At 43.5% G+C, this 13,433-nt stretch overlaps 1 protein-coding gene across 24 annotated transcripts in view; it reads right to left on the bottom strand.

Annotated features, from left to right (window-relative positions):
• The window catches only part of PDE4DIPP2 (myomegalin), a 241,916-nt gene that overhangs the window by 73,785 nt on the left and 154,698 nt on the right, over positions 1 to 13,433 (bottom strand). For 11 of the 24 annotated variants that reach the window (XM_055129953.1, XM_055129962.1, XM_055129961.1 and 8 more), the window contains exons 9-13: positions 4,560 to 4,691; positions 3,292 to 3,411; positions 2,974 to 3,066; positions 2,653 to 2,865; positions 429 to 587 (exon numbers count right to left, since the gene is read on the bottom strand). In XM_055129953.1, coding sequence (XP_054985928.1) covers positions 429 to 587; positions 2,653 to 2,865; positions 2,974 to 3,066; positions 3,292 to 3,411; positions 4,560 to 4,691 — 717 coding nt within the window. Of the gene's footprint in view, positions 1 to 428; positions 588 to 2,652; positions 2,866 to 2,973; positions 3,067 to 3,291; positions 3,412 to 4,559; positions 4,692 to 11,440; positions 12,968 to 13,433 lie in introns of those variants that run through there. The other 13 variants (XM_055129943.1, XM_055129940.1, XM_055129942.1 and 10 more) reach the window with 3 other exon arrangements.

Here is a 13,433-nt window from a genome sequence, read left to right as displayed (position 1 = left end):
TGAAACAATAGTACAGTGGGTAGTTGTTTGCCTTGCATGTGGCCAACCTGGGTTCGATTCCTCCGCCCCTCTCGGAGAGCCTAGCAAGCTACCAAGAGTATCTCACCTGCATGGCAGAGCCTGGCAAGCTACCCGTGGCTTATTCAATATGCCAAAAACAGTAACAAGTCTCACAATGGAGACATTACTGGTGCCCACTCGAGCAAATCGATGAACATTGGGAAGACAGTGCTATAAGTCTTTCAGATCTGCAGTGACAATTCCTTATATTTCCTGGTTAGCATCTTGGTTCATGAATTAACTTTATGTTGATTCCCGTCTCTAAGTATTCTAGCTGTACTAGGTGTGAGACACAGTGGGCTGACTGGTATTTAGAGTAAATATTCTCCGTGAACCTGACTTTAACTTAGGTCAGTCTGGACACTCACCTGGAGCAGCTGTTCTTTGTGATTCAGACTATGGTTTAGACGCTGGATATTCTGCTCCTGGGCTCGAATCTCATTGTCTTTTTCAGCCTCCAGGGCACGAAGCTTTTGGTTCTTATTCTGTAATTCTCCTTGTAACTGTTGTAAGGCTTTTCGCAATTCCTGCATTACATAGGTTTCCTTTTATAAACCATCTGTCATTTTCACAAGGTCATTAGTTATAAAAGCTTTTGAAACTTCCAAGACAGAGCCCAAAATAGATAAGCAGCATTTTTGAAACTGTTAATGAAATAGTATATATGAACCAAATATGCAGGAAATTGTGGGAACAGTGGATGGGGACACTAATCAAATTTTATATTATAGAATATTTTTTAGATCTGTAACTACTAAGTGGGAATCTGACTCACCGTAAACCTGGATCCTTTAATAAGATCAAGAACAGACTGCTCCTATCATTCTCTTTACTAAAGAAATCATGAAGACTATAACTCACGTTTCTTAAATTATATTTATTTTTCTAACAATAAAATTAGAAAAGCAGGACTGGAGCGATAGCACAGCAGGTAGGGCATTTGCCTTGTATGTGGCTGACCAGGGTTCGATTCCCAGCCCGGGTTCAATTCCCAGCATCCCATATGGTCCCCCAAGCACCGCCAGGAGTAATTCCTGAGTGCAGAGCCAGGAGTAACCCCTGGGCATCGCTGGGTGTGACCCAAAAAGCAAAAAAAAAAAAAAAGAATTATTTCCATACCCATCCTTCCATGACCATCCTTTCCCACTGCTCCCAACTTTGCCAATACTATCTACATTTTTAATATTTCTAAAGAATTTCCATAGCTAATATTTAATCTCCAAGTTACTACCTGGAAAGATTCTTCAGAAACTATAATTTTAAATCTCAATGTTTACAAGATTAAAAAAAGAGTTCCCCAAAATACATTTTTTTAATCTGAAGAAAAGTTGATAGCATATGCTTTGAGCTAACAAGATAAAGAAACCATTTAAAAATGTTATGCTTTTTCTTTTCCTTTTATTGATACATGGCAAAAACAAGATGGGAGATTTTGCAGGGTTGCAGAGAGAGAGCTTAATGAACCCGAGAACACAGTTTGCATGCAGAAGGCCCAGGTATGATCCCTGGCACTGCATGACCACCTGAGCACCACTGACAGAGACTCTAGCATAAAGCTGGGAGTGGACCCTGAATATAAGTGTTGTGGCTCCAAACTTTTAAAAAAATAATTAAAAATACAGGGTCAGACCCAGAGGATGGCTCAGAGGCTTACAGTATTTGCTTGGCAAGATAAAGACTGTGAAGGCAAACCCCAGTATTGCCTGTGTCCCCTGGGCTGATCTGACAGCTCTGCTCTTTGGAATCCCTGGGGAGAAAGTGCCTGGAAGATGGTTCAGTGACTTAAGCAGCACCCAGAGCAAAGGGTGAGCCTTGGGCCAGTGAGATGATGGCCACGCATCCCTGCACGGAACATGGGTCCCCCAAACCCTGCCAGAAGAGACCCCTTGTTTGTCTAGTGTGAGGTTCTAAGCTTAATCCCCACTGCTGAGGTTGGTCTCGTGCCAAGGCGCACATTCTTGATAGCCCCACTGTCTGGGAACCCTGGTAAGGAGGAAAATAAAGACGTACTAGGGCCATGGACATAGGTCAACAGCTGAGCACATAATTTTGCATGCAGGAGGCCCAGCTTCAATACCTGCACGGTCTATCTAGTAATTCTGCAAGCGATATCCAAGCATAGGGTCAGAAACGACCCTGGAACACCATCAGGAATGGCCACCCTCCCCTAAAAGGCAAGGCTGATTATAGAGGCAGTTCTTTCCCACTTTTTGATCTAGCCAATTTCTACCTATCCTTCAGAAATAACCCCAGATATTTTAAGGCTTTCCAGACTCCCTTCCAAGCCTTTCCTAAATTTTCTATAGGATCCCAAGTACCCCTGCTACCTACCACTTAGTCTGAAAGAATCTTGCTTCTGTGGCTATTTCTCATGCTAGACTATAGAAGACTGAAGAGGAAAGAACCTGTGCCATTCAACTTTGCATTTCAGGACACCGCCTATTACATCTGACACAGAATCTGAGAACACAAATGTGAAGCTGAATCACTAACAGTAAGCAAGTGACTCAAGCGTTCAACGAACTTTCCTGATAAGAAGTCATGATATGGGCAAAGTCATTTAGGAGAGCCACAAACTAATTAATGATTTACCTTATTGTGTTTCCAAGAAGCCTCTTTCTGCTGCTCTCGCTCCTGGGCCGCAGCTTCGATAAACTGCACACATCGTTTGGCATCAGCCAGCTGCCGCTCTCTCTGTCGCACCACCCTCTGGAGCTTCTGGGTCTCAAGCTGGCTGCAGAACAGAGCACTCTGAAGACCGAGCAGGGCGACCTGCTGCTGCGCTGGGGGAGCAGGCTCCAGGCTCTGAAAGAGGAAAGATCCTGATTACCAGGAGAGCAAGTGCCACTGTGACTGAGAGTGGTGCGGCCTCCACACAACTCCCACTTCCCATCCTGTGTGATTTTCACGTACATGAAGTTGTCCAAGCTGGCTCTGGTGCAGCATTTCTCGGAGTTTTGCCATGGTGTCATTCTGACCTTCAATCACCTGGTACAACTCCTCGGTCTGAGAAAGAGACCAAATGTGTTAGAATACTGGATATAAAGTCCACAGTAATCCTGTGCAGATTTTAAATGATGACTCTAGGATATCATATTAGATTCAGTGACAATTTCTGTAGAATAAGGTGTGTTCATCTAATAATATCAGTTTCTACAAAATAAAGCACACTTGTTTACCTTCAACAGGACAAACTGTCTCCTGGTGGTCTCTGAATGACAGACCCCTTACCTCACTTTCCCTGCTCTTGAGAGTTTCCTTGAGGCTTTGGATTGTACCATCTTGCTTCTGAGATGACTCCTGAGCAGATTTCAGTTTGCAGCTCATTTCGTTCAGTTTCTCCTGAAGGACCTAAATTCAGCCAGTAAAACCAGTTTGTTAGGTCAGTCATTTATTTCCCATCAAGGCCTCCTTCAGTTTTAAGTTTAAAGGATTTCTTAGAAAATGGAAAGAATATCTTGTCATTTGACCCCACATTTCAAACCATTAAAGTACTAAGATAATCGACAAGAGGAATATGAACTATTTTGATAATCGGTTGCCTTAAGTCTCATGCATTGTGCTTTCTCTATGACGGCAGCCAAACTGAGCACTTGACAAGGGTCACAGTAGGCACCGGGGGCTTCTGCAACCTAGCATGGGACCAGACTCTGCCAGGGCACACCTGGACAGAAGCTCAGCATTGAAAACTTGGCAGATTTTCTTCTAAGCCGATGTTAAATCAAGGCCTATAAACAGGGTGTGTAGGGATGAGAAGTTAACCTCAAATCAAAAGCACAAGTGTTAGCTTCATATGCAATTATAGAAATGCTATGCAGAATCGATTAAAAGCTATTTTTAACTGATGTTCCTAAAAATCGTGAGCCTCTCAAGCACTCTGAGAGGACCCTGGGCCACTCCCTAAAAGATGCACAGCCAACCAGGGTGAGTGACAACCCAGTGCTGTGCTGCCGCGGGGTGCAGCAATGTGGGGGCCCCCAGGCTACACCTGTTTGATGCTCAGGGGCCATGCGGTACCAGGAACTGAATTTGTTGTTTCCCACATGACAGGCATATGCTCCAGTCCTTTGAGTTATTACCTGGGCCCACAAGTTAAAAGCTTAAAGAAAGGAAAAGAACTACACTTTTGAGGGGACAGTCCACCGCACTGGTGCCCCAGGGGCCACTCCCAGCAGTAACTGGGCTCAGTAGTGGGGGAGCAGTTTGCTTGAGGAGTTTGCTCAGGCCATCAATGCTGTGGTGGTACAGACCCAGTGGCACTGGGGGCCAACAGAGCCAGAACTGGCAGTGCTCAGGGACCAGGCAGATCAGATCTTGCACATACCAGTCACATGCTCTAGCCCCTTGAGCTCTCTCCAGCCCAAAGAACTATACTTCCAATCAAATATTTCCTAGAGTACACAGCATCCATCTTCCAAATCCTATTCAGACAGGTTAACAGACTTTGTTAGACCCAGGCACTTCTTCAAGAAAGCCTTGGGGGTCAATACTAACCATACCTTGTTGGTGACTTCTGTTTGCTGGATCTTTTCCTGGAGTTCTGCCAAGTGGGAATCAGACACAGATTTTTGTGTTGTGTTAGTCTCATTTTCAGTCAGTCTTTGTTGCTTGAATAAATCTTCAGCCATGGGCTAGAAGAAGCAGCAAGACAAGTTAGTTGAGCTGATTATAGCCAACAATAAATTTTAATATTATTTTCAAAAGTCACTGGCATCTTTTGCAAGCAACTTAGGAAACCAAAGTTGTTGCAAGGATTATCAGTATGAATTCTTAAAGATAGCCAGTTCCTTATGAAGACTATTGAGCCACTTCCATCTTCCTTACCTTACCCTACTCCCCTCCAACAAATATACAGGGTAAACTCTGTGAACGTGCACAAACATTATATACTCAACGGAAACAAATCATTGGTTTTTAAAGAAAGGTGAGGATTAAAAAGGAAAATGGCTATGATTATCAAATACTAACTCCATCCTATTTTTTATTGTGAAATTTAAACTTATACCATCCCTAAGAAAGAAAAAATATTCCAATTATCTTTCTTATAAAATGTCTATTCACATCACTGGAAAAATTGGCCAGTTTGAAACACAGACTAAATGCTAGACATAACATTTTATCAATATTAAGTGCTGTATAAAAAGTATCCTTGTCTTTAGGAAATACATACTCAAATGTTTGGTATCACTGTATCACTGTCATCCCGTGTTCATAGATTTTACTGGGCACCAGTAATGTCTCTATTACACTCAGCCCTGAGATTTTAGCAGCCTCTCCTTACTTGTCTTTCCCAACGATTGGAGGCTCTTTCAGAGTCAGGGGAACGAGACCTATCGTTACTGTTTTGGCATATCGAATACGGCAGGGGTAGCTTGCCAGGCTCTGCTGTGCGGGATACTCTTGGTAGCTTGCCGGGCTCTCCAAAAGGTATGTATGTATCTTTTACTGTATTTGGGATATGAATACGCCATGCGGAGCTTGTAAGGCTCTCCCATGCGGGCAACAGACTCTTGGTAGCTTGTCAGGTTCTCCAAGAGGGAGAACAAGGCTATTAGATGTCTGGTATAAACATGCTTATTATCTACCACTAATTCTCATACAGTTTTGGAATCATGCTTAGAAAGTGGAAGTGATAAAACAAATGTAGTAAAATATCAGCAACTAGTGAATCCAGCAGTTCTTTATACTTATGGCATCCTGATAAGTTTGAAATTAGTCACTTGAATTAATTAAAATAAAAAGTAAAACAAAAATTAATGAATAATAAAAAATTCACTTTAATCTGGGAAGAGAATGCCACAGTGATCTGGAAAGATTGCTTTATGGGCATGTCAATTTGTCAAAAAGATTCAGGAGAAAAAAAACCCACAATAGGGGCTGGAGTGATAGCACAGCGGGTAGGGCGTTTGCCTTGCACGCGGCCGACCCGGGTTCAAATCCCAGCATCCCATATGGTCCCCTGAGCACCGCCAGGGGTGATTCCTGAGTGCATGAGCCAGGAGTGACCCCTGTGCATTGCTGGGTGTGACCCAAAAAGCAAAAAAAAAAAAAAAAAAAAAAAAAAAAAAAAAAAAAAAAACCCACAATATTCACATATGAACAATCCATAAGACTAAGATGATTTAATAAATTTAACATTTATTATGTGACAAGGGTACTAAAATAAAACTTTAGGAATGCACTACCCCTATCCTGAACTCATTCAATTAAAACTCATGTAAATTCATTATAAGAGGGGAAAAAAGCAAATGCTATTCATTTTTCCCTTTCCTCACACTTTCAAACTCTGATGATCAACCAATAGGCAGTGCCAGTATATCTTACAATATATTCACGCCCACCAGCAACTGATGGAAAATAAAAAAGATCTCAAAAGAAAAGTCTCAGGGCTGGAGTGATAGCAAAGTGGGTAGGGCGTTTGCCTTGCACAGGGCAGACCCAGGTTTGATTCCCAGCATCCCATATAGTCCCCTGAGCACCGCCAGGAGTAATTCCTGAGTGCATGAACCAGGAATAACCCCTGTGCATCGCCGGGTGTGACCCCAAAAAGGAAAGTCTCTATTTCTTTGGTACTTATTTATCAATTTTTCTAACACCTATTAAGATGTTTTAGTATTCACAATATTAAAAAGTCCTGTGGGGTTTGAAGTGGAGAATCATATGTATAATAAGAAAATAAATGAAATACCAAATAGTGACAAGTTGTAAGCATCAAAATAAGAAAGCATGATGAAAGTGACTAAATTTCTCTTAAAGAAGCTGAGGGACAAAAGGTCTCTATGAGACAGAATTTAAATAGATAGTTGAAAGACAAGGAATCAATCCAGCAAACTAGAAAAACAATTTGAGAGAGAGAAAAGCTAATTGAAAAGCCTGGAAAAGAGGAAAGCCTACCTAGAACTACATTTGCTGTAGCCTCAAACAAAACAAAATAAAAAGCAAGCAAAAAAGGTAAATTATAAGAAGCAGATTAAAGAGAAAGGAGCTTTAAGTTGGAAGTGGGAATGTAGACAGTTATATTTATCCACTTTAAGCCAAAGAATCTTAGAGGTAATAATTTGTCAGACCTTATGATAGAAAAGTGATCTGTCTGAAGTTACACAAAAGATCCAAAAATATCCAATAAAATCAAAAGCACTTAAGTTGGTAATTTTACTTTTATTTTATCTCCATAAACCTGCCACTAAGTCTAAAATATTGTAGGAAGCAAAATTTTGTTCAATGAGTAACAAAAACAATAAAAACAAAAATGTCTGTCTCCTAATTCTCAGAACACTCTTACTCCTCACTGTCTTCAAAATAAGCCAAATAGTCAAATATTTATAATGTATTTCAACGTCAACTATAAAGTCACAGAATGCAAAGAAAAACTACATAATTTACATTGCTGTCAATTATGTAGTATCTGTACCCATCTTGGTTTGATTAATCATAGGAAACCACTAATTCTGTATATGTAAGGTTTATCTAAAAGCTGAAAAGTGTTTGTTCCTTATTATTTTACATCGCAGAAAAATGTTCTTTCAGATAGCTGCCTGCCAAAAGAACACTTAGCAAAGTTTGACTAAATCTACAGCTCAAAATGAATTCTTGTGACGCACAGGTACAAAAACCAAACATTTCTCTGAAGGTTTCACACAGGCTGAAATTATTACTAGATTTAGTTGACACAGCATTATGCTCAAGATTATGAGCTACTAAAATGCTGTTGTAATAATAAAATTTTTAATTGCATTACTTTTGATAGAAAAACTTGCTAGAAAAGAGAATTAGGCTTCTAAGACTAATGTTTTATATGTAAAGCCTTTAAACTAAAAAACAATGAGCTAGATCTTCTTGGATTAAGGACATTCTTTCTAATCCTCCCAACAGCAGGTCACACATCTCAACAGCTGCCATTTTCTATCTAGTCTTTTTTTTTTTTTTTTTTGCTTTTTGGGTCACACCCAGCTATGCTCAGGGGTTACTCCTGGCTTTGCACTCAGGAATTACTCCTGGCGGTGCTCAGGGGACCATATGGGATGCCGGGGATCGAACCCGGGTCGGCCGCGTGCAAGGCAAACGCCCTACCCGCTGTGCTATCGCTCCGGCCCAATCTAGTTTTTATTTTGTGTCTTTTGGGGGTCACACTCAGTGAAATGTAGGACTGAGTGCTGGCTCAGCACTCAGGGATCACTCCTGGAGGGACTCCTGGGAAGGTATGTGGTGCCAAGGGACAAACCTGGTCTGCCAGGCAAGGCAAGCACTCTCCCCTCACTGTACTATCCCTCAGGACCCTCTACCCTATTCTTCATAATAAAAGAAACACAAGACCCATAACCTAGCTTAGAACTAAAGGCCTAATCTTTGACTAGCATCTAAGTCTTTTATCTTCCAAGGGACCTGAACTAGATGATCTGGCTCAATTATGAGAGGAACAAATTTCCCAGTGTCTCACAGGATTACTGCAGCCTTGTAGCCAACGTCTCCTGCTCTTGGAATTTAGAGAGAAAAGAAAATGGCACAGGAACTAGGATTGACACTTGCTAAGGGCCCATGCCCCTCTTATCATAGTTCTTCTAGTGCAGAGCACAGCAATAAAGAAGGTAACTAACAGCTAGAATAAGGCTTCAAGCCTTTCCATGAAGGCACAAACTTGCTTTCAAGGCATAAATTCTAGAGAAAGCAAATAAATCAATTCAAATAACACTACAAATATTAGCATAGTTGTAATTATGTTTTTGTCATTGTTAAATTGTTTTGTTAAACTGCTGCTGTTTTTGTTATTAAGAAGGAAAGATGAACGCAAGAAAAATAATTCTAGTAGAATTTAAAAATTTAACAGTTTAGAGGAGGAGGAGTAAGTAGAGGATGAAACAAAGGAATCTCATTGACCTGCCAGAACCATCTATGGTAAGAGCTTTTCTTCATATTTGTGGTAGAATTTAACTGGAAGAATTTTATTTTCTTTCATATTTTTCTCTTTCTTCAAACTACGAAATAAAATCAACAAAATTTACATTTATTTCTATTCTTTCCACATTCATTCGGGGAAACAGACAAACACCAGTCTGCCTTTGTCCTACTTAGTTTTGCTATAAAGGAAAACAAGCCTGAAGGAGACAAACAATATCAGTGATCCAAAATATGTCTTTTAATTCATAAATACTTTAAGTCAAACTTATCTTCCCTTTTATCATCATATCCTTAATTACTGGAAAATTGAAATCTTAATTAAACATTATTCTTAAAGCAAAATGTTATTTCCTCTTCTCTCAATATTTTATTATTCTAAAAGCAATAAAGAATGTAAGCCAGATGTCAGCAGAAAGGTGATACACTACTGTTCTAGGATCTATTTTTCTAGTATCCGAACTCAGTGAAGTAAAGGGACTTTACCTAAAGGTAAAATTACCATAGTTCAAATGTACTCATCAGGGTGATAATTTTCTTCACAGAATTGCTAGATAACCTTACTGAAATCTGTAATTTTTTCAAAAGGCTCTTCATTTAAAATAAATATTTAATTCACATACAACAATCAATGTTGGTTAAGAATGGTTAGAAATCTTCGGCTCTACCTAGCCTAAGTTATATAGACGATAAGCTTTTTTATTATCTATAAATGGAAAGAATGATCTTTAGGGGCAGAGAGAGATCAAAGAGATGGGAGGGCATATTTTTGCATGTTAGAGGTCTGGGTTCAGTCCCTACCACTACAGGTCTCCTGGATACTGCTGGGAATTACCTCTGAGTACCAAGCCAGGAGCAGCTCCTGATGTGGTCAAAAAAATAAAATAATTTTTTTAAATAATAAAATCCTTTCCAGCTCCAAAACATATTGTCTTAAGATTTAAAATAATACTTTTAATTAAATATGAAGAACTCTAGTCTAAAATTTTCTAAGTCAGCACCCTTTGCAATATTGACCAGATTTGAGGGTGAGGTAAGACTTATTTCTTATATGCCCTCCCGAGCCTTCTTTTAGTGATTGTAAAAATATAATGTTTAATTTGTGACACCTGTGTGACCATAGAAGTACTGTGACACCCAAATTTAGCTATGAAGCCCCATTAAAAGGAAAAGAAACAAAAGACATATATAAATGTTAAGCATACTAATACTTAATATTTCATACAAGTGAACTGATTTTAAAACTTTTTGATCTATTTACCCTTTACATAACACTTTCATGTATGCTGTTTCTGAAAACAGTAAATTCAAAAGAATTTCTCTGACTTTCCACTATTGTGATGCAAATGTTTTCAATAATTGTAGGTATCATATAGTTATGTATGTTTTCTATCAAGCATTTTAAGTGAAAATTTTGTTATCAGTCTCTTAAGTTTCTGGAATAATTTAGACCAACCAGCAAGGTTCAGAAGTATCTTGTATACCTCCTTTGTATAGTATCACCAAGAGTCTGTATTAAGTAGAACATACCAGGTGTTTCACTAAGTTAACTAGAAGCCAGCATTTCCTGTTGCTATAGAAACAAAATAGCATCTGCCAACTCCCTGTATAGCTGAATATAAAAGGCTGGCATGAAATCAGTCGGGTAGATATGAATAATGCAAACGGAGATGCCTGCAATATTCCCAAGAGTATTACAGATGAGTAACAGTATAATTCTCACACCACCCAATAATGGAGATGCTCTCTTCTATATCAAACACCTAATAATATCAGATATCTAATAGCACTTCTCTGCAAGCAAAGCTGGCTCTGAATTCTCTTGTTTTAATATGATAGACAACATCTTAATTCCCAAGCCTTTTATAAACAAATCACTAGTTCTCCAATGTCTATGTGATTATAAATATTGCCCCGATGTTCTAAGACTGTCAGATTAGCAGGTTTTCCCTGATCTTTCAGCCTATGCTGTCATTAGTGGCACACATGCGTAGGGGATGAACAGCTTAACAGCTCTAGGGTAGCATCAAAGAACCAGGGAACCAACTCCCTTACAGAATGGAAGAAAATCTCTCTAAGTGTAAAAATAAAAACAAAACAGAAAATAACAGGGGAATGAAAGGCAAGGAAATGGAGGTAAGAGGAAAGAGTTTGCATGCCTGAAATAAGACTAAATTTCAAAACGTGAGACAGAATTTTACCTGTCTTTTTACCAGGTGAAAGTGGTTTAGAATCTTTTAGTTTTATTGAATGTCTTCAATTTTGGTGACCTGTTGGGAAGGCCACTAGAAAGTGTTATAAATAGGACTGTGAAAAGCAGATTATTTTAGAAAGATTCCCATTTTCTAAATGGAATGCCAGCATTAGTTGTGGTGATAATGGACTCAGTGATCATTGCTTTTCAAGTCTAGAATATTACTCAAATTTCCTAAACAGGAATCGTGTGGCCAGACAGATCAGAAAGGCACTTTGCAGCCATTTTGTATACCTGGAAGCGAAGTGGCAAGTAATCTTCACAGAGATCGTCCCATAGCTCCTGCAGGTCTGAAATTTCCAAGGGAAAACTCGCGGGTGCCTTGTCCAGGGACCTCAGAGACCTGTGCAGGAGCCCGGGACTAACCGCGTCTGTCACGGCCTGGCCGGGCCTGGCTCTCGCCGCGCTGGACTTCACGGGGATGGGCAGTCTGCTGCCTCTGGGGCTCTGGACTGGCTTATAGTCGAGCCCCTTAATCACACTCAGCGCCAGCTCCAGCTTGTGGTTACACGTGTGCTGCGGGGCCTGTTCGTCCGCATAGCAGTCGCACCTGGCACACTCCCTCGCACTCCTCTCGGGGTCCTCATCCTTTGGCTGCGGGGGGCTAGCCTGGACACTCGCGTCCAGAGACTCCACCGAGGACCCCGGCGTGCCCTCCTCCATGCTCTCTCCATCCGGGGGGGCTTTGGTGCCAGGGAGGTCTGCGGGCCCGACTTCGGACAAGGCCGGCTCCTCCGTGCAGATGCTGGTGGACCACCTGCTCGAGGGCGCGCAGGAAATGCTCCTGGCCACCTTTCGAGGCACCTTGCAAATGGCTTCGTAGTCCGAGTCGGCCACCCGCAGAGCCGCACAACCGCGGCATCTCCTGGGTCGGCTGCCAGGGCCCTCCGAAGCGTGGCAGCTGTGCAACTCCGGGACCTGGTCCTCATTTTCGACCCAACACTCGAACCCGGAGTATGCAAAGTCTTCCTGGAGCAGGGCAGAGTATCGGACATCGGGCAAGCCGGAAATGTCAACCGTCCCGTTGCCCGCCTTGGGCTCCGGGACAGCGACCTCGTTGTTCTTCCGATACATGCTCGCGATGCAGAACTTGAGGCGGTCCTTCTCGAGCAGCAGCTTCTGCAGGCGCTCGATCGAAAGGGCTTCGATGCGGGCGATAACGGTGTCGAACCGATAGATCCGGTCCAGCATGAACGCACACTTGCTGCAAGCAAACTCGCCCTTGCCATCGCGGGATATATCCTTGCCCAGGACGTGCGAGAGCAGGACCTGGAGGTTGAGTTTGGACGCCGTATGGAAGATCCAGCGCCGCTGGTTTCCACACAGCTCCCGGGCACAGATCCTGCAGATCTCCTTCATCTTCCCTCCCAGCGCGCACGGGGCGTTCCCGGGGCCGCGGCCGGCCTGGGCAGCGTGTCTGAGGGCTCTGGCCCTCAGGTCCTACATGCACTCCTTCCCCAAATTCGCTGGCTCTGGCGGGCACGGCCCGGAGGGGTCTCCCAGGTGCAGGGGCGCGGCGCGCGGGCTCTGGGTACCGGAGCGGCCCGCCCCGCCCCTCGGAGCAGGGAGGGCGCGGGCATAGAAACGCCTAAGGGAGATGCTGAGTGACAGCCACGCAGGCCGGGCTCGGGACTCGCCGAGCCCCGCTGCAGCTGTCTCTCCGGCCGGCCGCCGCGTCCCCGACGTCCTCCCTGGAAGCGTCGCGGCTCCGCCGGACCCGGGCAGCCGCCCGCTGCTGACGCAAAGCTCGGGGCGAGCAGCTCAGATTTCAAGATGGCGGCGGACTCGGCGCCAGTCGTCTCCGCGAGGCCTGCTGGGACTTGTAGTCCAAAACTCCGCGCCTCTCTCTGCGCATGCGTCCCGCGTTCCCACAGGCGAGGCGTAAACCGGGTCTGGGGGCTCTGCAGGTGAGACGTGGCCCTGCTCACGGCTGGTTGTGGAGTTGGGCGCGGGGCGGGCTCGGGGCTCAGGCCGGACCCGTGGGCCAGGGTTTCCCCGAGCACGCGAGGGCCCACGCCCCGCCGAGCGCGTGTCCCGCGGTTCTGCGTGGCAGGAGAAAGCCCGGCCCCTCCGGCTCCCGGGGAGTGCCACGTACTCGGCCGCCTCCCTCGGTCCCGCGCCAGCCACCGCGCCCCGCCCCGCGCCAGGTCCGACTCGGAGGCCCCGGGGGCGGGAGCGGGAGGGGAGCGAGAGATGATGAGTAGGGGTCGGTAGCACAGGGTTTAGG

This window comes from Sorex araneus, chromosome 3 (genome assembly GCF_027595985.1).
Source record: "Sorex araneus isolate mSorAra2 chromosome 3, mSorAra2.pri, whole genome shotgun sequence".
Classification (NCBI taxonomy): domain Eukaryota; kingdom Metazoa; phylum Chordata; class Mammalia; order Eulipotyphla; family Soricidae; genus Sorex; species Sorex araneus.
The sequence above is the reverse complement of the archived record's forward strand: the minus strand, read 5'-3'. Positions and strand labels throughout refer to the sequence as shown.